The sequence below is a fragment of the Mobula birostris genome, chromosome 12 (assembly GCF_030028105.1).
Source record: "Mobula birostris isolate sMobBir1 chromosome 12, sMobBir1.hap1, whole genome shotgun sequence".
NCBI classification, from domain to species: domain Eukaryota; kingdom Metazoa; phylum Chordata; class Chondrichthyes; order Myliobatiformes; family Myliobatidae; genus Mobula; species Mobula birostris.
The window spans coordinates 77,020,210-77,046,231 of record NC_092381.1 but is presented as its reverse complement, the minus strand read 5'-3'; the positions used below and the strand labels follow the sequence as shown (position 1 = coordinate 77,046,231).

General features: G+C 38.5%; 1 protein-coding gene across 2 annotated transcripts in view; it reads right to left on the bottom strand.

Moving 5' to 3' along the window:
• dennd1b (DENN/MADD domain containing 1B) overlaps positions 1–26,022 on the bottom strand; it is a 333,534-nt gene that overhangs the window by 16,893 nt on the left and 290,619 nt on the right. For both annotated transcript variants that reach the window (XM_072274177.1, XM_072274178.1), the window contains 2 exons: positions 22,344–22,400; positions 21,625–21,738 (listed from right to left, as the gene is read on the bottom strand). In XM_072274177.1, the coding sequence (XP_072130278.1) occupies positions 21,625–21,738; positions 22,344–22,400 (171 nt within the window). The remainder of the gene's footprint in view (positions 1–21,624; positions 21,739–22,343; positions 22,401–26,022) is intronic.

Sequence of the window (26,022 nt, the reverse complement as noted above, 5' to 3'; positions counted from 1 at the left end):
AGTATCTGGCGGGCTTGATCAGTGGAGGTGCAGAACATACCAATATTGAAGGCTATTAGCAGGAGTACATTCTATGCCCTTACTGCTAAGTGTGGATTGTGCACAGATTCACCGGCTGAGGGAGGATGTAGGTGTTAATCAAAATGTGGTTTCCTCACCTGCACTTGACCCTGACACCATGAGCCAGCTTGTCACTCTCCTACCCTGCTGGTGACATGGAATTCATCCAGGAATTGACACAGCAGGCAGGTATATTGCCTGACTAATCTGTAGGACAGCTCTCTCATTTTAGAATGAGTCCTCGGATGTCTATGAGAAGGCCTTTGCAAGATCAACTCTCTCTCTCTCTCTCTCACAAATGTTCATCTTAGAAGCTAGGCCTTAACATTAAGATTTCCTGTGGCATTGCTCGCATTATGCTGGGTAATACTTAGTACTTTTCATTAACTGGCAAATTATACTACACCTACACCAGGTCTCATTCTGTAGCTAAGCTGCATTTTGCTTTAACCATGGCTTGCAAGATGATCACTAGAACAGGAATATTTTAAATTCAGTCAGAGGATAACTTTAAACAGTAAAGTCTTTAAGTTTTAGCTTTAGACCACAAATAAACCTGCAAGAAATGACTGATTTATTTTTTGGAAATCATCCAAGATTAAATACTATGTAAATAATTTTTATGATGCTGATCACACTGAATGAGAGGACATAACATCCCATGAAAATAAGAAAATTTCTTCATTTGTACATTTAAACATGAATAAAATATTGTGTCAGAGAACACACAGATCATGTTCCTGTACAAGTCAGTTCAAAGGATATAGATATTATGTCTGTCTTGTGCAACGTTGCTTTCTGGAAACACGTATTCAGTGTTAATTCCATAGTCAGTGTGAACATGGCCAGCAAGGAAAATGGAAACTAACGAATATTCTTGCAATTCAAGTCAGAGACAAAATAAATTTATTATCAAAGTACGTATACAGTATGTCACCATTTACTACCTTGAGATTTTTTTCTTGCAGGCATTTCAGAATCAGAATCAGGTTTATTATCACTGGCATATATTGTGAAATTGTTAACTTTGCAGCAGCAATACAATGCAATACATGAGAACAGAGAGAAAAAAGAAAATGGTGAATTACAGTGTGTGTGTGTATATATATATATATACACACACACACACACACACAGTGTGCGTTACACATATATAGTTAAATTAAATAAGTAGTGCAAAAATAGAAATTAAAAGAAGTAGTGAGGTAGTGTTCATGGGTTCAATGTCTATTCAGAAATCAGATGGCAGAGGGGAAGAAGCTGTTCCTGAATCATTGAGTGTGTGCCTTCAGGTTTCTGTATCTCCTTCCTGATGGTAGCAACGAGAAGAGGGCATGGCTTGGGTGCTGGGAGTCCATACTGACGGACACCAGGAAAATAAAGAAATACAATAGAAAATATGAAAAAAAACTAGACATAAATGAAGACTGATACTGAGAACAAAAGTTGCAGAGTCCCTGAAAGTGAGCCTATTGATTGTGTCCATGCATTGTCCTGTCAAGAATAACATACCAATTGCAAAGTGAGATTTGTTATCTCAATAAACGATCAAAAAAAGCTTAATAATTCTGTCTATGATAAAATAGTAATGATAAAGCACTTCAAACATTAAATTGCTGATCTCAGCTCCTCAATATTTCACTACTTTATAATGATAAAATCACAACAGCACATTAAGACTGAAAAGGACATCATTGCAATGCTGCAATTTCATGAAACACGAGCAGAACCTGCTATTAGTCATCTTCATTTGGAAATATGGCAATTAGATGTTATAAATTCCACCTTGTCTACTTTGGTGTTCCTTGGTATTGAAATGCTGGGTGTTAGGATCTGTCACTTGCAAGGCGATCCCATCAAATCTCGTAAGAAAATAAACCTCTCTGCCATACTCCTATTTCAGAAATTTTGCTATGCTGTTTTATTCCCACCCCCTCTGGGTGAGATTGTATAAGGGATCCATCTTGTAAAAAGAGCCATGGTGCAGGAACACAGAAGCACCATGTGTTTAGGTGTGAATGAAGCTGCAGCAGTTGATGAGTTGACATATTAACCTGGAGATGCAGCTTCATTACCTGGATGATCTTGTAAAAGTTTCAGGCCACAATTAATTTTTGCATTGTTATAGTCTTTCTTTTTCTTCTAGTTAAATGACCAATCTAGTCAGGTATTTATCAATTTTCAAACCTTTAACTAAAATCACACCAATCTTTTACAATGATGATGTATGCATATTGGTTCCATATCATCAAGGTTATCTTGAAAAACAGTATAAAAATCTTACATCTAACTACCTTCTTTGAAGCAAAAATTAAAAGTATAACACCAGTTATTTTGTAACTATACCTGTAGTATTATATAAGAAATGCTACACTCAAGGCCTTTATTCCCCCATAATAAATTCCCACAAGTGACAAAGGCTTTTAATGCAATCATATGGTAAATAATGATTTAAAAATGCACTGGATCTCCCTGCATTTACCTGCCATGGTCAAAAGAGTAAAGCAAATTGCCCTGAGCTTTCACCTGCCCTGCTGTGAAATTCACTGATGTCACGTTGCAAGAGGGAAGATGGTCAAGGCTGACTGTGTACCTGACACCTCGCTAACCTCACTCCCTGCAGAAGTGTCTAACCTCCAATAGACACACGGCCCATTCGCTGTCAGTGGAAGTCATGAACATGACCAAGTGCCCCACTATTAGTTAATGCAGTGTGCTGGATCCACAGGCTCTCGGTCCTTGGCTGTGTAGAGCCTAACCCTACCATCAATAACAGCTGACTTCACCACCCTGGCTCAAAGTAACAATATAACATAATTATATGAAGGAGGAGACAACCCACTGCAGCAGATCTGCAATGAAGGAAAACAAACTGGAAAATCAGATACAGCATTACTAGCAAATAAACACCCATCCATCATCCTGGGCTACACTGTTGATGCATTTCCCATAAACAATTATTTTTCTGCAGATTTTGTTACAAAAATTAGAAATTTTGATGACTAATTCAAAATGTTAATTCTGAGACCAGATGACAGGTTTCTGATAATTATTTTTTCTGTAGCTGAACAGAACCTTTTTGTAGCAGGATGTTTACAGCACATAAAAAGTCTTTGTTGTCAAGCTGCATTGAGCAGTGAAAAAAATCAAATGTATTAATAATCAGACTGCACTTTATATTTGATCTGCTAATTTGAATACAAAAGTTAATTATTTGTAATGAGGACTCTTTGATCTTTTTGGAAAAGACAAGCTTTCATATATTTCACTGCACTTTTTGTTCCAAGTAACATTGGATGTTTTCCTTGCATGTGTTAATCATCCAGTTTTGTTTCAGACAGAATTAGTTTTAATGACTTCATTTGTGTAGCTGAATCAAGGAGAAAACCCACAGAAACCTCTTCAAGTGATAGATCTGAGGCACCTTGCAATATTCAGAAGTTTTATGAAGTACCATCACTAATGTTAAAAAAAATTAAACCGCATCCCCTCTAGCACACAAAACCAAGTTAGGATCCTGAGTCCCAGTTCAAATTTTTCTTTTAATCATACAACTCTTTACCAAATCTTGCAAGAACTCATGAAAATGACAACCACTTGATGAAAGCATACAGACAGAAAGCGAGGAAAGTCTATTCTCCTTTTGCAGGAGTTACATAACTTTGCAGTTTGAAAGGTGCTAGCTTGTCATTGTGGGTGGTATCAAAGTTTAAAAGTCAAATTTAATTAAAATTAATTCTCTATAACCCATTGAAATTGGAAATGGTAATCTGGAGTAACATTAAAGAAGATCCAGAAGGCTTACACCCACAGTCTCTACAGTCTAGCCTAGCAGATCAACTGAAATATAAACATTGCCACATCCTTACCTAACAGCACTGAGAGTTCCTTCACCACATGAACGTTTGATGTTCAAAAAAACCACCCCCAAACAGCATCAAGTGACGGGCAATAAATGCTAGCCTCAACTTCAGTACCCAACTACAGTGAACAGATAAATTATTGGAAGTTTTTCATAGTGCACTTCTACACAAGGAAACCATGAAATATAAAAGGTATCAATCAAGAATTTCTTGCAGACTTAAGCTTCTTGTTCAGCATTCTTTGGGCATAAGAGACACATTTTAGTCATTGAAGATTAGAGTCCATTTTGGGGCAGAGATGAGAAGTTATATACAAACATTAAATATTTTCAAAAATAGTAATTTTGCATGTAATAATAATGTCAATTCAAGATATATGCAAGTTGGTTACCATAAGACCACAGGATATAAGAACAGAATTAGTCCATTTGGCTCTTCCAGTGTGCTCCGCCATTTCATTATGGCTGATCCATTTTTCTTCTCAGCCCCAATCTCCTGCCTTCTCCCCGTATCCCTTCATGCCCTGACTAATCAAGAATCTATTAACCACTGCCTTAAACATACACAATGACTTAGCCACCACCACTGCCTGTGGCAACGAATTGCACAGATTCACCACTCTTTGGCTAAAGACATTACAGTACTCCTCATCATGTTCTAAAGGACACTCCTCTTTTCTGAGGCTATATCCTCTAGTTTTAGGCTTTCCCACCATAGGAAACATCCTCTCCACATGCACTCTATCGAGGCCTTTCAACATTCGATAGGTTTCAATGAGGTCACCCTTCATTCTTCTGAATTCCAGTGAGTACAGGCCCAGAGCTATCAAACACTCTCCATATGACAAGCCTTTCAATCCCGGAATCATTTTTTTGAACCTCCTTTGAAACCTCTCCAATGTCAGCATATCCCTTCTATGATAAGAGGTCCAAAGCTGCTCACGATACTCCAAGTGAGGCCTCATCAGTGCTTTTTACGCCTCAACGTTACGTCTTTGCTTTTATATTCTAGTCCTCTTGGTTCCATCACAGTTTGCATCTCAATACCAAGCAGCAGCACTATACAAAATCATACATTTCTCTGTAAGCATTGAAAAGGACCGTCTTATTTGTGCTCTTCTTGACATTGAAAGACCATTATTACAGATTTGCACATGAAGTCAGATTGGGATCTGTAATTTATATTTTTTATGTATTGCACTGCACCACTGCTGCAAAACAACAAATTTCACGACATAAGTCAGTGATGATAAACTTGACCTGATTCTGAAATCCTTCTTTACATTTAACACTTCTGTAAACAGTTTCTGGGAGACCACCGATCAGAGAAACTTTCAGCATTTGGTGGGAAATTCCTCCATTATTCCCAGCAGTTGGAAACAGACTATATTTTTCATTATTTAGAGATACAATACAGTAACTGGCCCTTCTGGCTCAACGAACCCCTGCTGCCCAATTGCATCCATGTGACCAATTAACCTATGAACTGGTCTTTGGAATGTACGAGGAAACTGGAGCATCTGATAGAAACCCACACAGTCACAGGGAGAACGTACAAACTTCTTGTAGATAACGGCGGCAAGTGAACCTGGATTGCTGGCGCTGTAACAGTCTTGCACTAACCACTTCACTACTCTGCTGGCCCTTCAGTATATAACTGTAAATTGATGTCCTTTCTGTTTAATCGTATTAAGCATTATACTTCTGAAAATAGACTTGTAATTTTAAAAAAATTACTCAGTTGTGTGTTTCATAAATACTGCCTAGTACACAGAGAATTATTTAATTGAATTAATATAAACTTCACAGATTAACACACCTGCAAATGTGTAAAATACAAGGAACTACCTATTTGCTTCCCATTTTCCACGTGTGGTGTTTATAAGCACAGTATTAATATTCTACTGAAATTCTATTTTCTCCCTGCACAATAAATTCTTGAACAAGCAGTGAAAAGCAGTATTTGCAAAGTAATTAAGAACAGGGGGCTAATAATGACATGGATACTCATTTTGGGTTGTTTATATGAAATTTATTTTAAGCACCCTATCCAACAATAGGAGTCCAAGCAATTCCCTGATAACAATAAGAGAAGAACTATTAAAAATTGAGCTGCACGTCACTGCATGCTCAGCATTACACATGTCCTTCCTGGAAGTACTCTGAGCTGCCTCACTAATTACAAAGGTGAGAATTCAACAGCTAAAAGAATATGCATTCAGTCAGTTTGCTGAAATGCACAAAAAAATCCTCTTCCATTCACCTTTATTCACCATAACCCTTAATAGGGATTGAGAATTAAGATGTGTGCACTTTCCATTCTCCCATGCCCTTCCATTGTGGTTTATTCAGCCTCAGGCTAGCCATCTGTTATCACGAGCAATGCTCCATAGTTAACAAAACAAACAGCAAAACAGCTAACCCAAGCAATTATAGGCTGCAGCACACAAATACAAAAGCACATAAAAAAAACACACCAATCTTGTTCCTATGTGTCAAACCACACCCACACACTGCTGACTGAACCCAAGAAAGAGCAGGATTTCAAGCAATTGATGAAGTGCAGCACATATTTGCATGCAGTTTAGGACACACAAAATTCAATCCAGATTATTTAAATTTCTAATGAACTCATTTGCTGTTAAATAACATGCATTTTTCATCTCTGAGGAATTTACACTGCTTTCAACAGCCATGGAAGACTTTCTGAAATCTGAAGTGTTCCAGAGGGATTTTCCGATTTAGTAAACTGCAAAAAGACAGGCACTACTGATAGTCGTGCAAGTTTCATTATGGATAATTTCACATTTTGAGAAAATGGCAATGGTCTTCCTCAGTTTGGTATTAGATTAAAATAATAATTTATCAGCTCCCTGACTCCCCAACAGCTCACTATGATCCTAAATTGAATACAACTTTAGCATGAGCCTTATTCAACTTTACATTAACCAGATAGGTAATTTTATCAATAGAAAGACAAAATATTGTGCAAAATCTGTAAGAGCCATATCACTGTTTGTGGTTTATATTCTGAGTGTTGGACTTGCTGAATGAAAGAATTTAAGACCCCTATGTCAAGGCCCCGAGTGACAGCAAGACCATATTCAATGTAACCCAGCCACATCAATGGTCTGGATTAGCCACACCCACAAACAAAACTGCTAAAATTGTGATAGGCAAGAAAAAAAGTCATACTTCTGGCTATTCTGGATGTAAAAGCTGTCATATTTTTGTAATGTTCCCAAATTGTGGGTGAAAAAAACTTTTTTACAGACTAGTTGGGAGCAAACATGAAGGTTCTGATGGAAATAGGGTTTTAGCCAATATAATACACAATCAGTTGTATTCCTCTTATTTTTGAAATGTTCAGCTTCTTGAACAACAGAAACTGCGTCATTATCAAAGTTTAACCTGTTGAGATAGGGTGGGATCTAGAGGATAAATTTAAAACGCACATGTAATGAATTCTTAAAATAAAGTGAAGGAAATAGGCATAGTGTAATATGATAGAATTCACCCAGCAGATTGAAATGGACAAGCAAAAATTAGATGTATTGGTTTTGCATTGGAGTAAAAGGAACTACAAAGGCATGAGAGAGTTGTGGCAAAAGTTGATAGGAAGGGGACACAAGCAGGGATACCAGTAGAGCAGCAATGGATGGAGTTTCTGGGAATAATTTTGAAGATGCAAGATCAGTTCATCCCAAAGAGCAGCAGCATTTCAAATGATGAGGGAACCGTGGCTGACAAGGGAAGTCAAAAGCGGCATAAAAGCAAAAGAAAGGGCATATAACGAAAATTATGGAGAAGTTAGAGGATTGGGAATCTTTTAAAAACCAACAGAATGCAACTAAAGATCAATAAGTAGATTACAAATGAAATATGAAAGAAAGCTAGCCAATAATATAAAAGAAGCGAAAGAGTAAAGGAGAGACAAGAGTGGACATCAGGACACTCAAAAATGATGCTGGAAAGGTAGAAATGGTGGTTGAACCCAATAAGTATTTTCAGTCAGTCTTCACTGTGGAAGACACCAGCAGCATACCAGAAATTCGAGAGTGTCAGGGGACAGAAGTGAGCTCAGAGAAGGTGCTTAGGAAGCTGTAAGGTCTGGAGATAGATTAAGTCACCTAGACCAGATAGAATACAACATAGGGTTCTGAAAGAGGTAACTGAAGAGATTGTGGAGGTGTTAGTAGTGATTAGTGGTAACGTAGACAGAGGGGGTATCATGATGGCGTCAAATTGCAACTCCTTTGTGACCATCCACGAAACCAGCTTAATTTCTACCTCTGACATCTCCCTTTTTACCTTTAAGGATGGATGGGGTTCTGTAGAAGACCCTGACCTCAAGTTACACTCAGATTTCAGTTCTTTACGGTGGTGGGACCTGCCCCCAGGGGCTCACAGTCAGCCGTTTTTCAATATCCCAAGGACGCAGTCTGGAAGACAAGCATGCCTTCGGGGTTCTGAGGATTTGCAGCCCTGTGGATGGGTTGATTTGAAGCCGGTGCCACCGACTGAAGAGTCAGGGAAGAAAATGGAACATCAGGAACAGTGGATCAGCTGTCAGGCGCTCTGTACTCGGCGAGTTTTGCTCACTCTCACTCCCCATCGTTGGTAGGAGAAAGATCGTTGCCGATTCTCAGGCCACAGAACTCAGAAAAAAAATGGCACGACAGACTTTAAACAATGTAAATCAGCAAGCTATTTTGTATGTCTCCCCTTTCACTATGAAAGGGGGATACCTCTTTTTCCCCTTTATTAGGGAGAGAGAGGAGAGAGCCAGCGGCATGCTGAATTGTCAGGTGAACGATTAGTTTTTTTTTGTACAGCAGATCATGGTCTTCATTGGGGGCCTTGATTTTGCACTCTTGGTGGGTGACGGGTGCTGATGCTTTTTTGTGGAAGTGGGTGAGGGGTGGGGAAGGGCATTGCTTTGCTGCTGCCTGTGTCTGGGAGAGTGGATTGGGGGGGCTTTGGGGTTCTAACATTTTATCTGTCACTCATTCTTTGGGGCAGTCTTCTGTTTTCGTGGATGTCAGCAAAGAAAAGTAATTTCAGGATGTACATTGTATACATTTCTTTGATTTTAAATGGAACTATTGAACTATTGATCTTTCCAGAATCACTAGATTTTGGAATTGTTCTCAGAGGACTGGCCAATCGCAACTCTACTGTTTATGAAGCAAAGGAAGCAAAATACAGGAAATTATAGGTCAATTAGCTTGATTTTAGGGGTTGGCAAGATGCAGTCCACGATCAGGAATGAGGTTTTGGGGTACAGTACTTGGGGGCACATGCTAAAATAGGCCATAGTCAGTATGGTTTCTTCAAGAGTCAGTGGATGTTGCTTACATGGATTTTCAGAAGGCCTTTGACAAGATGCTGTATGTGAGACTGTTGAACAAAATTAAAGCCCATGACATTACAGGAAGAAATGAGCATGGACTGAAGGTTTGCTGACTGCTGAAGGCAAAGAATGGGAATAAAAGGGGCTATTTCTGGTTGGGGTCAGTAATGTGTCCACAACTTTTCACATTATATGTTAACGATCTCGATGATGAAACTGATGACTTTGTGGCCAAGTTTGCAGCTGATACAAAGAAAGGTGAAGGAGCGGGTAGTATTGAGGAAGCAGAATGTCTGCAGAAAGACTTGGACAGATTAGGAGAATGGGCAAAAAAGTTGCAGATGGAACTCAGTGTAGGAAAGTGCATCGTCATGCATTTTGGTAGAAAGAATAAAGGTAAAATCAATGTTAGCATTTATTTCAGAAGGACTAGAGTATAAAAGGAAGAATGTAATACTCAGGTTTTATAAGGCATCAGTCAGACCACTTTTGGAGTACTGTGAGCAGTTTTGGGTGTCATATCTAAGAAAGGATGCGCTGGCATTGGAGAGAGTTCAGAGGAGGTTTATGAGAATAATCCCAGGAAGGAAAAGATTAATATATGAGGAGCATTTGATGGCTCTAGGCCTGTACACACTCAAGTTTAAAAGAATGAGGGGTATCTCATTTTAACCTATATAATGTTGAAAGGCCTTGATAGTGTGGACACAGAGAGGATATGTCCAACAGTGAGGGTCTAGGACCAGAGGGGACAGCTTCAGAATAGAAGGAAACCCCTTTAGAATAGAAAATAGAAGGTATTTCTTTAGCCAGAGAGTGGTGAATCTGTGGAATTCATTCCACAGATGGCTTTAGAGGCCAAGTCATTGGGTATATTTAAAGCTGAATTTGATAGGTTCTTGATTAATAAGGGTGTCTTAGGTTACAGGAAGAAGGCAGGAGAATGGGGTTGAGAGGGAAAATAAATCAATGATTGAGAAGACTTGAAGGGCCAAATGGCCTAATTCTTCTTCTATATCTTATGGTCTTACGGAAGCTGTCATGTTTGATATTGATATAATGTATTCAAATTAAATTGATTCAATGTAGATCCATTTGTTATTGCACACTGAAAAGAATCTGACTCAGATTTATTATCACCGACACACACAACGTGAAAATTGTTGTTTTAGGAGTGGTGCTGAATTTTACAGGATCCTTTTCATTAAGAAATGGTTAAATGATTCCAAGTGTTAGCAGGTTAATTTTATTCGAAGGCAGAGTAGTGTTATAGGTTTAAACTCAATGCAATAGGGAAAACAAGTTGGTAAATGCAGTAATTACAATTTTATTGGCCCATCTGTGTCAATGTGTAAAAGCCAAGCTGTTTTTAATAGAAAGACATCCTTTTTACTTGTGTGTGTGAAGAAGTAGGTTCTTAGTTACTCCAGAGTGCTTACGGATTTTTTTTACTTTAAACAGGGAAATAACATTAACAGCTCCATGTGGAGTGCCATACTGTGAGGTAATTAAAAATCCTTTTTAAAAAATAAAACTTGTGCTTTGCAAGAATCTGTTTCTTGCCAGTAAGGACTAATGAGTGAGCACTGTATCAGTGTCAACAGCTTCACTAGAAGGCCTCTGCATGAAAATCAATGCTAACATGCTCAGTTCCCATAGCTTTCATAGACATTGATGTTTCCAGAGCAAAAAGTCGGAATCATCTATGGAAATATGTAAAGCATGGTTCTTTCTGAATGATCACAGTCCAGTGTTCCAAGAGAGTGTGACATCCGATACACTGTTGTGGAAGATATGCTGCTGTGAGCAGTGCTGAGCTGCAGCCTATTACTGACAGAACAAGGTTGAAAGACAAATACAGGTTCTCACTGCCTCTCCAATGTCAATTTCTGTCAGAAAGCAGAAAGACAAAGAAAAACTTACATATTATTACATGCTCCTTAATTAATCATGCAAAAGGGCATTATAATGCCAAAAATATTTCTTTGCAAACTCCGAGTCTCCTACACAGATTCATTCTTTTTCAAAATGACTATGGGGTATTTCTAGAAGCTGAGAGACTCCTACAATAAATAAGCTCTCAACGCCATAATGAGAGGGGACTTGGTTTATAGTGCAAAACTAATAACTTACTCAGCAGGACCATAAGATCACATGGAATAGAAGGTGAACTTGAAGTTGCTGATATTTATGGGGTCTGAATTGTTTGATTTTATCTGATTTTAAAACAAACATCTGTGATAGTCTAACCTGGGGAATTATCATTATTTGTTAACATTAAAGCACCAGAAAATGTTGTCGAGCACCTCCGCTCTGTCCGTCACAACAGACAGGATCTCCCAGATGCCACCCACTTCAACTCTGCTTCACATTCCCATTCAGATATGTCCATTCATGGCCCTCTCTACTGCCATGATGAGGCCAAACTCAGGTTGGAGGAGCAACACCTCATATACCGTCTGGGTAGTCTCCAGCCCCTTGGCATGAATACTGAACTCTCTAGCTTCTGGTAATTCCCTCCCCCTCCATTCTCCCATCCCAGTTTCACTCTGCTCCCTCCCCCAGCTGCCTATCACCTCTCTCATGGTTCCACCTCCTTCTACTACCCATTGTGCTTCCCCTTATTCCTTCTTCACCTTTCCTGCCTATCCCCTTCCCCACCCCATTATCTTTCCCCTTACTGGTTTTTCACCTGGAATCTACCAGCTTTCTCCTTCCTACCCTCTCTCCACCTTCTTTATAGGGCCTCTGCCCCCTCCGTCTTCAGACCTGACGAAGGGTCTCGGCCCGAAACGTTGACTGTTCGTTTCCACGGATGCTGCCCGACCTGCTGAGTTCCTCCAGCGTGTTTTGCGTGTTGCTTTGACCCCAGCATCTGCAGAGTATTTTGTATTTACCAGAGAATGGCACGTGTGAATCGATATATACATTGGAAAACAGGATGGAGGCAATTGCTCTGAGAGAGACCGTGGACTCAGTGGGCAGAACAGCCTCTTATTATACTATTTAAAGTTTTAACAAAACTTTATGCCAGCAATAAACAACACCCAAGCAGAACCTGGTCTCTTTCACTTTACAACAAGAATTCCACATGCAGCTCATGCAGATATCCAGCCAATTGCATTTGATTGCCAGATCTGCTGGTCAGTGACATAGTGGTGAAAAGACCAAAGACGTGGAAATGGAAGCTGAGTCATACAAAGCCAAATTCACAGGAGTTGGATAAGTGCAATAGATACTTCAAAAATTTAAATTCCAGTTGTGGAGAAATATCTTCAAACATTTTTACATGTAACAGAACTAAGAATGAATACATGAAAATCAAAATGTCAAACTCGGTTGTAACTGCAAATGATAAAATAATATTTTAGCACTTACATTCCTTATCCTATTAGAAGACAGAATTTCGCAAAAAAGTTATTTGAAAAAAAATGGCTGTTTCAAAGTTACCTAGGGTACACCTAATACCTAGGTTGAGTGAACTCGGCCTTTTCTCCTTGGAACGACAGAGGATGAGAGGTGACCTAACAGAGGTATATAAGATGATGAGAGGCATTGATCGTGTGGATAGTCAGAGGTTTTTTCCCCAGGGCTGAAATGGCTGCCACAAGAGGGCAAAACACACAAAAAATGCTGGTGGAACACAGCAGGCCAGGCAGCATCCATAGGAAGAAGTACAGTCAACGTTTCGGGCCGAGACTGTACCTCTTCCTATAGGTGCTGTCTGGCCTGCTGCGTTCCGCCAGCATTTTGTGTGTGTTGCTTGAATTTCCAGCATCTGCAGATTTCCTCGTGTGTGCCACAAGAGGGCACAGGTTTAAGGTGCTTTGGAGTAAGTACAGAGGAGATGTCGGGTAAGTTTTTTTACGCAGAGAGTGGTGAGTACGTGGAATGGGCTGCCAGCAATGGTGGTGGAGGCGGATACAATAGGGTCTTTTAAGAGATTTTTGGATAGGTACATGGAGCTTAGAAAAATAGAGGGCTATGGGTAACCCTAGTAATTTCTAAGGTAGGGACAGGTTTGGCACAACTTTGTGGACCAACGGCCTGTATTGTGCTATAGGTTTTCTATGTTTCTACCCATCTTTGACTTTGACTATCTGTTTAACAAAACTCAATTACTATAATAAATATCAACAATAAATGCTGGAAAGTCTCAGTTCAGAATGTACTGGTGGAAAGGGTCACAGGCTTATCATTTCAAGTCAGAACTCTCAGCAGAACTAGAAGAGAGAAAGCAAGCGAGTCCAACCTGAATGCTTCCAGCACTGTTTTTCTTAGTCCCAGTTTCCAGAATTTATGTTTTATTGACTTTCATTTACTAATTCTTAGTTCTGGCCCACATAAAATGTTTGAAGATATAGATATAAGTAAGTTTGCAACACTTCTCCACAAACGGAATTCAAACTTTATGTGCATCCACAGAAACAATAGCCTCAGAGGAGAAAAACACAGAGTCTTGCATATATTCTGCTTACCAGGAGTTCAGAAAGAAAAAGTAAACATACTGAGGTAGGAACAGACAAACTTACAGATAAAAGACTTTATTAGATTTAGAAATGCTTCACTATTCATTGGTCTGTAGGAAATCACAGGTTTAACTCATTCCCAAATCATATTTTGTTCCATTTCTCTATTGATTCAGTAATCTATTCAAACGTTTAACTAGAGCTTCCTGCTATATAGAAATCATTTGCTGTTTGTGTTATATAAAATGATAAAGTCAAGCCAAAGAGTTATGTAACTTTGAAGTTCTAAGACTGATACAATTCTCGTGTTATCAATTTTCAACTTTCAGTATTGCTTTTGAATGCGTATATTGCAAAATTCTGACATTTCAATAAATTTCAAAGCAACTTAAGTAATGTTGTCAGATAAAAGGTTTTGACAGTCTCTATGAGGGGGTGTAGACACTTCTACTTCAGAATTTGCATAACTGTTTTGGGCAGTCATTTCCTAGCTCCTAACCCTTTATGAAATGAAAACTTTTCAGGGAGCAAAACAGGCAGACCCATTCACAAGTCTATTAAATTATACCTTTCTTTAGGAAAGTGAATTGAACATTTCTTGATCAATGGTTTTTAAAAACAGATACTGTATGACACTACCATTTTCATTCATGCATGCTGCTTTTTGAAAGGTGATCATTAAGATTTAATGCAATAAAATGTTTCATAATGTAACTTTTTTTTAAAAAAACAAGCTGGTTCCAAACTCAATCTTCTTCTGTGTCTTCTGTGCCACTTTCAACTGAAATGGAGATTAATTGCAACCACCCTCCTTATCTTTTTATACACTTAAATAAACTACCATTCTGGATTTGAATCCCATTCTTTGCAGCTTTAGATGAAGAATCTCCTTGATTTCCAAACCCTTTACATGCACAAATCTTTACTGGTGTCATCCCTGACTGTGCTCCTATAGTACTGGAGCCTAAGACTTTTGCACAGTACTGTAGTCATTTTATGTATTGCACTGTATTGTTGCCACACAAAAAAACAAACAAATTTTATAACGTATGTGCATGATGATAAACCTGATTCTGATATGGGTCTCTATTGTGGACTGAGAGTGGGAAGGGGGCAGGAAGAGGGAAATCATAGTTGGGAAAAGGTGAAGGGAGAGGGGAGGGAGCAGGAAGCACCAGAGAGACATTCCATAATGATCCATAAACCGACTATTTGGAATCAAATGACATTGCCTATTGTCTCAGGGTTGGTGAATCTGTACCCATGCAAGCCTCCACTCCAACACTCCTCTGTCACCTATCCCACAGTCCTCCCGTAGCGCCTCACCCTCGCCAATTCCCATATACTTTGCTCCTGCCAGATTTACAAACTCTCTCTCTGCTCCACGTTGACAAATACAGTATTGTGCAAAAGCCTCGGCACCCTGGCTATAAATATGTCCCTAAGACCCATACTGTGTCTTAGTACTTGCACAGTACTGTTTTGTTAAGGTTTTCCATCAGAGGAATGGATCCTATTTACTTTATCTAATCCTTTAATGATAGTAAACAACCTCAATTAGATCATCATCTTCTGTACTCAAGTTTTACAATCCTTTGGAGGACACTGTAGAGGATTACTTTGTTACCTACACTGGTTTTTAATCTAATCATGCTGGTCACACTTTGAAACAAAATGACAAGCACTTTGTGCTTTTGCAAACTAAAAAGCAGCTTATGCAAAGTATAACTTGAGAAATGAACAATTGGAGCACAGTACAGCAATTATTTTACTGATAAACTACGTGTAAAAGGAAATGAAATTCCATGTAGAGGCGTCATTGGGTCACAATGGCAAAAATAAATCATATCATGGGACACAAACATCCATGGCAATTGGATGTCAAACCTGATGCTAGCACATGACAATATCACATTGTTACATCACGTCACAATACCAGATACCATTCTATAGTGATTTCCTTGGTGAGCAGCTGCTGGCAAGGTACTAATCCCCAGAGTCAGTTGAGTGCTGGCCACTATGTTCTTCCTCACAGCAAACCCAATGGAATTTTAACACTTTACTTTCACCAGGTCCCAAGCTTCAGGAGACCAGACTTCAGGCAATAAAAGATCAATATAAAATTGTTACATGCTTCTTGGTCTTACTACTTTATACCCAATTTGTGCCTTTTTGAAAACAGCCATGGTACAGTACTTGTTATAAGTCGGCGCAACATCCAAATAGTAAAATGGAGGCAGAATATGATTCTATTGTTAAAATTTCTAGTGTTAAACATTTAATGTACTATCTGAAGGAAAATGTGTAAATAGAAGACTGGAAAACATTAATTCAGCATCTCTAATGAAATGTAGTATTGGATGCTCTGCTTGGAAAAGGTAATTTTAACAAGACATCTGCATCACTCCCGAGGAGGGATCCCTGTTAGGCAATACACATCAACCATGTCATAATGATTCAGAAAATTTAGCAAAAATGTTACAAGACATAAGCTGTCCATTGTAATGTTATGAATTAGCTCAAGACAGCAGTGCATGCAATGAGGTTGTACATCAAGGAGACCTAGTGTTCCAGTGTGTAAGTGAGGAACTGCTGAAGTGACATAAGTGCCACCTTTTGGAAGAGATACTTGGCCAAGGCCCTGTGGAAGTTAATGACTACACGGCGATATCTTAAAGAGCAAGGGAACTACTCCCATGTCTATGCCAAAACTTATTCCTCATTCTATTTCTCAGACTGGACTGTTTATAGGGTTGCAGTACGGCAATCACTTTCCAAATGACGTTGCCACAGGGTTATTAAACATGGGAACAGACCCTTCGGTCCACTTCGTACACACTGATCATCAAGTACCCTACATTGATTCTATTTTTCCTGTTGTTTCTCCATTAATTTCCCCTTCCCACTAGGCTCCTACTTCTACTTTAAGGGCAATTTGCAGGAGCTAACTAACATACAGCTGGCACCACTTTGGCACGAGGGAGGAAAGCAAAGCAGGTGGAGGGAAAGTACACAGTTGCAGAGAGAATGTGCAAACTCCATACACACAGGACCTAAAATCGGAGTTGAACCTGATCAGTGAGGCAAGAGAACTAACCATTCCACCACCGTGCCACCTTTTGCACTGCTCTATCCACATTGATTCTGGGTTCCAGGGTCCAAATTGTTTCCAGCCCTGCCATACACTTTCCTTTTATTTTATAAATAGTTTATTCATCCATGTATTTCACTTAATAATCTATTCAAAATAATGCAATTGACCACAAGATGGCAGAGTGTAATTGTGTATAACAGTAAACTATGGGGTTAATTTCATGGATAATTGACCTCACGATCCCACAGTGACTTCAAATTTATTAGCTTTACAAGGAGAATTCTTTATATTTGTAGTACACCTGTATTTATTTTCAAATTAACTTGTTTCATCGAACCAGTGACAAGTAAGAAAGTACTGCTAATTAAAAGGGCATTATTTCCGTAGGTTTTTATCCTCAATGAAGTAATCACAGTTATGTTCTTAATAACATTGCTGAACTTAAAGAAAAACACTTTTAATGTGGCATTTCATAACTAGACAAAGATGATTTCTATTCCCTCTCTATGCAATTACTTGGCTTATAAAAACTATTCACTACCATGAATGATTTGCTGACCACTGTTTTGGCACAGGTACGGAATTTACCATCACAACTGCAAATAATCTTCCCACCGCCAAAATGCATTGGTCCAATTAATGTAAATTATACCAGCCACAAGCTACATCCAAACACAGTTTGAGTCATCAGTTGTGGAAGAAAATCATCTCTCTTTTTTTCATCTGAGGAATTTGAGCTAGCAGATAAGGTTTTGACAACGGAATCTTAATTCAAGATTATGCATGCTTAATAGTCAAACAAAATAAACCAACTATGCAAAATTAAAGACAGGTAGAATCTGGGAGGATTTGTTGGGAATATTGGGGAGAAAATACTGGGAAATTTTGAAGGATGGTACTTCCTGTAACAGTTCATAAAATTCCATCTTCCCCATACCATACTGGAGCTATACTACACTGGCATCATAAAGAACATCCTCACATCAGCCATTACTGTCTGGTCTAGTGCAGGATCCCCTCAAAATATACAAGAACTACAACTACCTTTCACATCTGCAGTAAAAGTAATTGGCTGCAGTCAACCATCATTATAAGACTTGTATGTGTCCAGGACAAGAAGCAGGCAGGAAAATTATCGCTGACATTCCCCACCCTGCAAAAGCTCCCTCCTGGAAAGCACTATAGGGTTATTAAAAGAAAGAAAAAACTTCACGCCATCTTAAAAGTTTCTTTCCCCAGGCAGTTAATCTGATCAACCACTATAGTCTGCTTCCCCACCCGCTCTAGCCATTATGCCTCCCATCACTGCACATACTTTAAAGCATTTTTTATAGTTTTGTTTATATTGCTAATATATGCTGATATTTATGTATTTATGCATATTTTATTCCCTAACCGACCATTAAGCTCTAATCTTATTTCCTTCGTATAAATTTTGTTTTTGTTGCATGTTGCACCCTGACCAACACCCAATAAATTCTGAATACATGTAAATATGCATGGTAAATAAAGTTGGCCCTTGATCAGGGTGCTTGATGGTCAGCACAGACTCAGTGGGCTGAAGGGCCTGTTCCTTTGTTGTACTGTTCTGTTTTAAGAGTCGCACAGCAGCACAAGACCATGTTACTTCAGGTGCGGTAAATTTAAACCAAGTGTGGAAAATATCAAGAAAGCTTCAGCTTCAATGAAAGAGCAGAACAGTTAACAGAGATGTTTTCTAACTTGCTGAATATTTCCATCTTCTGTACTTTTTTAAAAAAGCTACGGGGTGAGAGGATACACTAACTGAATAAATAATTTATAAGTGCTTCTTGAAATCCTAAAGCAATTGGTCTGGAAGGACCATTACTGAGAACATCAGAAAGAGTGACACAGCATTGTAGTGGTGAGCACAACGCTTACATTACCAGTGACCAGGGCTCATTTCCCGCTGCCGACTGTAAGGAGTTGTACGTTCTTCCCATGACCATGTGGGTTTCCTTCGGCTGCTCTAGTTTCCTCGCACAGTCCAAAGACGTACCGTTTGGTAGGTTAATTGGTCACTGTAAATTGCTAAACTGGGGGTTGCTGGGTGTTGTGGCTCAAAGGGCCAGAAGGGCCTATTTCATGCTGTGTCTCAATAAATAAATAAATAGTTATTCAGAGTCTGGTCTTCATGACTTAGGTGCGTCAGCTTCTCTATACCTTGAAAACAAGCTAAAACTTATGGCCTTAAACAGGCCTTAGGGAAGTTTGCAAGTTCATTTTGCCACCTCAATCCCCACCCAAGAAAATGAAGGGATTTAAAAATAGGAACATTACTGAGAAATGGCACAGAGAATACACTCCATTGTTAACTATCAAGATTCATTCAAATAAACCTTATGCATGGTCTATGTTTGAAGTGTCACAAAACACATGGCAACTGTCACCAAGGATGACACGAGTAGTCCTTTAACAATGTTGGCTGTATGAACAAAACCAACAACTTTATGGCAGATAATTAAAATGTTCTGCAAGACTGATTATGTTAAGAGATAGCAGGAGAAATTCCTTTTAATTTCTCAATGTGAAAAGTGGTTGTAAAGCAACAACAAAATTTAACAAATCTCTCTACATATCTGAAGTGCAAAAAATAAATTGACTTTACTGACATGCTTCTTGGCAGTTGATTTCAATTTCTGGTCAATGAGGCCCAAAGCACATTGCAACACAAAAGAGTACAATTAACCATCTAAGGAAAAAATTCACTTTTTTTAAGCTATAAAACAAAGAATGGGGTTTTGACAAATAACTTGTAATTACAAGGAACTTATCACCACTAAAAATAGAATATTTTCATGCATGTCATTGTGCATTTAATTCAAAAGAACATTTAACTCTAAAAGTGACCGAAGATACATTTAATATTTTCAGACAACAAACTACCACCAGGGGTTCTCCTGGGTATTTCAATATGTTATGCTGTGTAATGAAGAGAACTATTCTGTGACTTCCGCTCTGTGACTGCTATTGGTGTTCCTTCCCTTAATTAATTCTGGTAGTTCAAAACCACCATTTAATGCTTCATCATTGTATAACTGAGTCACGTAGTTGTTGTGTAGTTTCTTTTATAATTCACAATGCTGCAAAAAGGTTCACAGACTGGATAAAAAATGCACATGACCCAATAGTCAATGCGTAAATAGAAAAAGACATTCACCCAAGGACAGAAAGCTCCACGGTTCAAATGGGGTGCTGCAAAACTCAACCCTGCTTAGGGACGTTGGCAGGGGAATGTACTTGGAAGTGAACTTGAAATTTTAAACATGGAAGTCTTCCTTTAATGTTTGTAAATAGAGATAGTTACCATCTGTTTATATCGCCTGATAAAATTTTCTGCTACTCTGAAAAACAGTACTCTGTACACCTCCCACACACAAGCAATTCTGAACTATCTTCCAGGTTTATATGCTCTGTGAGCTGCCGGAATAGGTGTCATCGGCAATACGTAGTCAGTACTCAAAATACAACTTGTTAAATCTTCAATTATTGATCCATTATTACAGATTGTACAACTCAAACATAATATTGCTTGTGTGTATGTGGGAGTGGTATAAATTTTTTTTTAAAAATTGTTTTTTCAATGGGAAATTTATTTGTTTCTTCGAATATGTTTAGTGCAAATGTTGATAATGTTAACTGAGGAGGGATTGCTTGTCACAAAATCTCTTACATTCAGTTGGACCCCTCATCTGAAATACAGTACATTTGGTAAAACAAGATGGCTTCAGGACTGCACTGACATATCAGAAGAAATTATGTATACAAATGCTCCAGTGGGTTTAGCACATGATTCTCCAGTGCAGGCAAGGGAGTGGTATAACTGAGTCAATCTGACATTTCAAGCTAAGGAAAATGCAACTATAAGAGCAGCACTAGCTCAGGATAACTACATAGTATACCTGAAAGACATAATGCTACCAATTCTGAAAGTAGTCTGCAGGTTAGGTAACACCTATGGAGAGGGAAACAGTTTGTGTTTCAGTTCTGAAGAAAAATCTAATGAAACTGGTAAGTTAACTCCATTTTGTTGTCTACAGATGTCCCTTGACCTGCTAAGAAATTGCAAAATTCGGTTAAAATTTAGATTTCTAGAACTAACATTTGTTAGTCTCTTTCTGTGCTTTGTCATATTATCACTACTATTTTACTATGCTAAGTCTCCCACTTTCAGATTTTAATTATTGTTGGCAATTTAAAACTTTCGGTTTCTATAGCATCTTTAATATCCCAAAGCAGTTTATAAATCGTGCATTTCAAGTGCAGACATTATTGCAAAGAATGCTTGTTTACTCTCTCACTCCAGTCTTCTTTCCTTCAGAGTTTTGCTTCATGCATATAAATATTTCAGCCACCATTTTCTGGTTGAAGTACAGAAAACAACTCCTCAATCTAGCTGACTAAGTTGCATAGCTACTTGCTCTGTTCACTTAAGAGTACAATTTGCTGGACAGTGGACATCGTCTCTTTTGGTTCTCTGATTTATACAGTGTTCCACTGTAACACCCCATGGAAAGTCCACAGACAGCTGTAGCAGTATTTCACATTTGCCATCCATCTTACAATATTGCTTGAAGCATTTTGGAGGATTTTTCTGAAGTTGGTTGTAACTACAAATACTCCACATTGATATTATTTGTTAAAATGTGTCTTGAACATTAATGTATTGAAATAATAATATGAAATGAAAGTCACTAAAAAATCAGGACAGAAATAGCAAATAAAGTGGATATTCCACAAAAGTTAGTCCAATTCCGTTCCTTACCTGTTTACGTTTAGTGGCTGGAAGCCTGTTCTTCAAAATATCAGAGTTCGATCGCCTTTGTAGGTTTGGAGATGCAGTCTTGTTGTAATCCAAGTCATCATCTTCATTTGCTTCCTGTGTAAAACAGTAAATCCAATGGCTGCAGTTCAATTCAATTTGATGATAGAAATATCATAAGTGAAAAACTATTTTCTTCACCACCCAACACCAAATCTCTCTCAACAAGGAAGACTTTTTTCCCCAAATATGAATTTGCAATGAGTCTAGGAACACAGTATCGGTCTGTGCTCTGTTTAATCTACACTTTGTTGCTAACAAAAAATGATTTTACATTTTAACTCTGCTGGTAGTCTGTTTGATATAAATCTAAGCAAACTTTACACGTGAGTTGGCTATGATTTCAGTGCCAATTAGACATTTAAAGCATCAACTGCAATATCAAAACAATCATCTTCATTAAAATGCACGTTATGTTCCAAGCAATATTTGGGACATCAATATTTCTGTAATAAAATATGCAAACAAAAAAAGGATCATTCAGCCACTGCATGAGACAATAGCAGATCATGATAGCCTGAGGGTCAGTATGAAAAATGCATGTTATTGAACAAAGAACTAAGCAAATTTCACAAATCATTAACAGACGATGTCTCTTGCAACTTTCTTGCTTTAGATATTTCAAAGAATACAACGTAAGTGAAGTGAGATATGTTATGTACCTTCTGCTTTAACATGCTCTTCACTTCTTTGATCCCCATCTTAGCCTGATTCTTAGCCTTGAAGAAAAGAAAATGTTTTATACAGCAAACCATAAACATGAGAAAGTCTGCAGATGCTGAAAATCCAAAGCAACACACACAAAATGCTGGAGGAACTCAGCAGATCAGGCAGCATCTATGAAAATGAATAAACTGTCGACATTTTGGGTCGAGAACCTTCTTCAGGATTGGAAAGGAAAGGGGATGACGCCAAAATAGAAAGGTGGGGGGAGGGAAGCATTCCTTTTAAATGTAATAAAATTTTCTTCTTATGAATAGTTCATAATAATTTTCTTTTAGAGATGCCATCAGGTATTAAAACCAATTATTTTCACTGAGGATGGCTTTCTTTAATCCTTTAAATGCATTTACTTATTCACAGGATGTGGATATAGCTGCCAATGCCAGGATTTGTGACCCCTACCTAAATATCCCAAATAGCCGTCAATCCCAAAGGCGGCTCTAACATAAAGCCTAACCGGATAGAAAAGATTTCCTTGTCTGAAACAAAGTTAGATTGTTATGACAATCCTGCAATTGCATGGTCGGTCACCAATACCACCTTTACTAATATTAGTTCTTTTGTTGATTACTTGAATTGAAATTCTTTGCTGCCATTGTGAAATTTGAACAATGGTAAAGAAGAAATCTGATTGCTTGTCCTCTACCACACCTTAACTTATCAGGGCTTTCAGATGAAATATTACCACAAGCTACAGTTGCAAAAAAAAGTTTGCGAACCCTTTGCAAATACCTGTTTTTCTGCATTAATTATAAAATGTGCTCTGATCTTTATCTAAGTCACAGTAATAGACAAACACAATTTGCTAAACTAATAACAAACAATTGTACTTCTCATCAATACTGAGTACATCATTTAAACAATCACAGTCTAGGTTCAAAATAAGTATGTGAATTTCTGGGGGTAATGCCTTCTACAACAGCTATTTGGAGTCAGGTGTTCCAATCAATGAGATCAGATTAGATCTGTGGGTTGTAGGGGTGCCCTGCCCTATATAAAAAAACACACAAGGTCAATTACTGACAGAACTTGCTCTTCTCAAAGAAGATCTGTTTACGCACACCATGCCCTGATCAAAACAACTTTCAGAGGACCTTAGAAGAATTGTAGAGATACATGAAGCTGGAAAAGGCAACAAAAACATTTCTAAAGACCTGAGTATTCATCAGTCCACGGTAGGAGAAATTGTCAGCCAATGGAGGAAACCCAGTACCGTTGCTACTCTCCCTAGCAGCAGAATGTGCAATGCTGAAGGAGGTGAAAAAGAACCCAAGGGTAACAGGAAAAGACTGGCAGAAATCTCTAGAACTTGCTAAAGTCTGTTTATGTGTCCATTAAAAGAAAAATACTGAACAAGAATGGTGTTCATTGAAGGACACCACAGAGGAAACCACTGCTCTCCAAAAAAAAATTGCTGCATCTCAAGTTTGCAAAGCACCACCTGGATGTTCCACAACACTTGTGGGATAATGTGGTGTAGACAGATGAGAGAAAAGTTAAACTTTTTGGCAGAAATGCACACCGCTATGTTTGGAAGCAAAAGGGCACTGCACACCAACATCAAAACTTCTTCAGAACCGTGAGGTATAGTTGAAACAGCATCATGGTTTGGGGCTGCTTTGTTGCCTCAGGGCCTAGAACTTTTTTTGTTTAGAGATAATGCACAGTAACAGGCCCTTCGGCCCAACTGTCTGTGCCGCCCAATTACACCCATGTGTCTAATTAACCTATTAACCCATGTGTCTTTGGAATGTGGGAGGAAACCTACACGACCACAGGAAGAACATACAAACTCCTGACACAAAGTGGCAAGACTGAAGGCCATTGGCACTGTAATACTGTTATGCTAACTGCTCCTCGATTGTGCCTCCGGCAATTTGAAACTTTCGACCCTCTTGACCTCAGTTCCTGGTGTGAACAGTTGCACATGGAGGTTGAAAGAATGTATCTCACTGGATTGCTGCATATAAAGCCTCAGCATGTGGTTTAAATAAGACCATAAAACCTCAGAGCAGAATTAGGCCATTTGGCCTGTCGAGTCTGCTCCGCCCATTCAATCAGGGATGATTTATTTTCACTCTCAAGCCCACTCTCCTGTCTTGTCCCTGTAACCTTTGATGCCCTTACCTATCAGCCTCTGCTTTAAATATAACACAACAGCAGTCTGTGGCAATGAAATCCTCAGATTCACCACCCTCTGGCTAAAGAAATTCCTGCTCAACTTTGTTCTGAAGTGCCCTGGCCTTTCCCACTAAAGGAAATATCCTCTCCACTCAATCTAGGCTTTTCATAATTCGATATGTTTCAATTGAGATTCCGCACCCCCCCCCCCAATCTTCTAAACTCCAGTGAGTACAAGCCCAGAGCCATCAAATGCTCCTTTTATGCTGACCCTTTTACTATCAAGATTATTCTCAAGAACCTCTTCCAAACCTTCTCCAATGCCAGCACATCCTTTCTTAGACATGGGGCCCACCCACTTACTCACACCATTCCTGACTTGACAGTTTGTAATCGTTGAGGGAACAATGAATACAAAATTGTATCAAGACATTTTAAAGAAGAATATCAGGGTGGCAGTCCGTCATCTGAAGATTAACAGAAAATGGATGATGCAACCACACAATGATCCAAAATACAAGAGTAAACCCACAACAGATTGGTTTAAAAAGAAGATTTGTGTTTTGGAATGGCCAAGTCACAATCCAGGCCTTAACCCAATTGAGATGCTGTGGCATGACCCAAAGAGGGCTGCTTATGCAAGGAGTCCCAGAAATATTGATGAACTGAAACAGTTTTGTATGGAGGAATGGTCTAAAATTCCTCCTCGCCATTGTGCAAGTCTGATCAGCAGCTGCAAGAAACATTTGGTGGAGGTTATTGCTGCTAAAGGAGGTACTACTAGTTATTAAATATATAGGTTCACATACTTTTTCCAGCCTAGTCTGTGAATGATTAAACAATGTGTTCAATACAGACATGAAAATTACAATTGTTTGTGTGTTATTAGTTTAAGGCAGATTGTGTTTGTCTATTATTGTGACTTAGATGAAGATTAAACTACATTTTATGAATAATTAATGCAGAAAACCAGGTAATTGAAAAGGGTTCACAAACTTTTCCTTGCAACTGAAAGTTGCTTATGTTCTGAAACTGATCACACTGTGTTTTGAATTGCTGACTAAATATAAAAAATTTATTTCATTTCCATTTGGTATTTGCTTTGCTGAAGTGCAATATTTAAGTTCAATACCACTTTTGTGAGGATAGAGACTTTGCAAATGATATTGAAAACAATAAACAAAGCACAGGAGGAACTCAACAGGCCAAGCAGCATCTATGCAGAAAAAGGTGTAAGCTGCCTTTTGCCTCCACAAATGCTACTTGACCCACTGAGCAATTCCAGCAGTCTGTTGTTGGTTTGAGAATTCAGAGAATTCAGTTGGTTTGATGCATTTCCCTTTGTCTTCCTACCTGTTCAGATTGTTTTTGAGGAATGCAGATGGAAAAAGAGGGAAATGCATCAAAAATATCAAACAATCATTTACTGTTCAATGCCAACTAAATTGTAAAGGAAAGAGACCCCACGTTTGTAATATTTTCATACCAGTGGTTGTT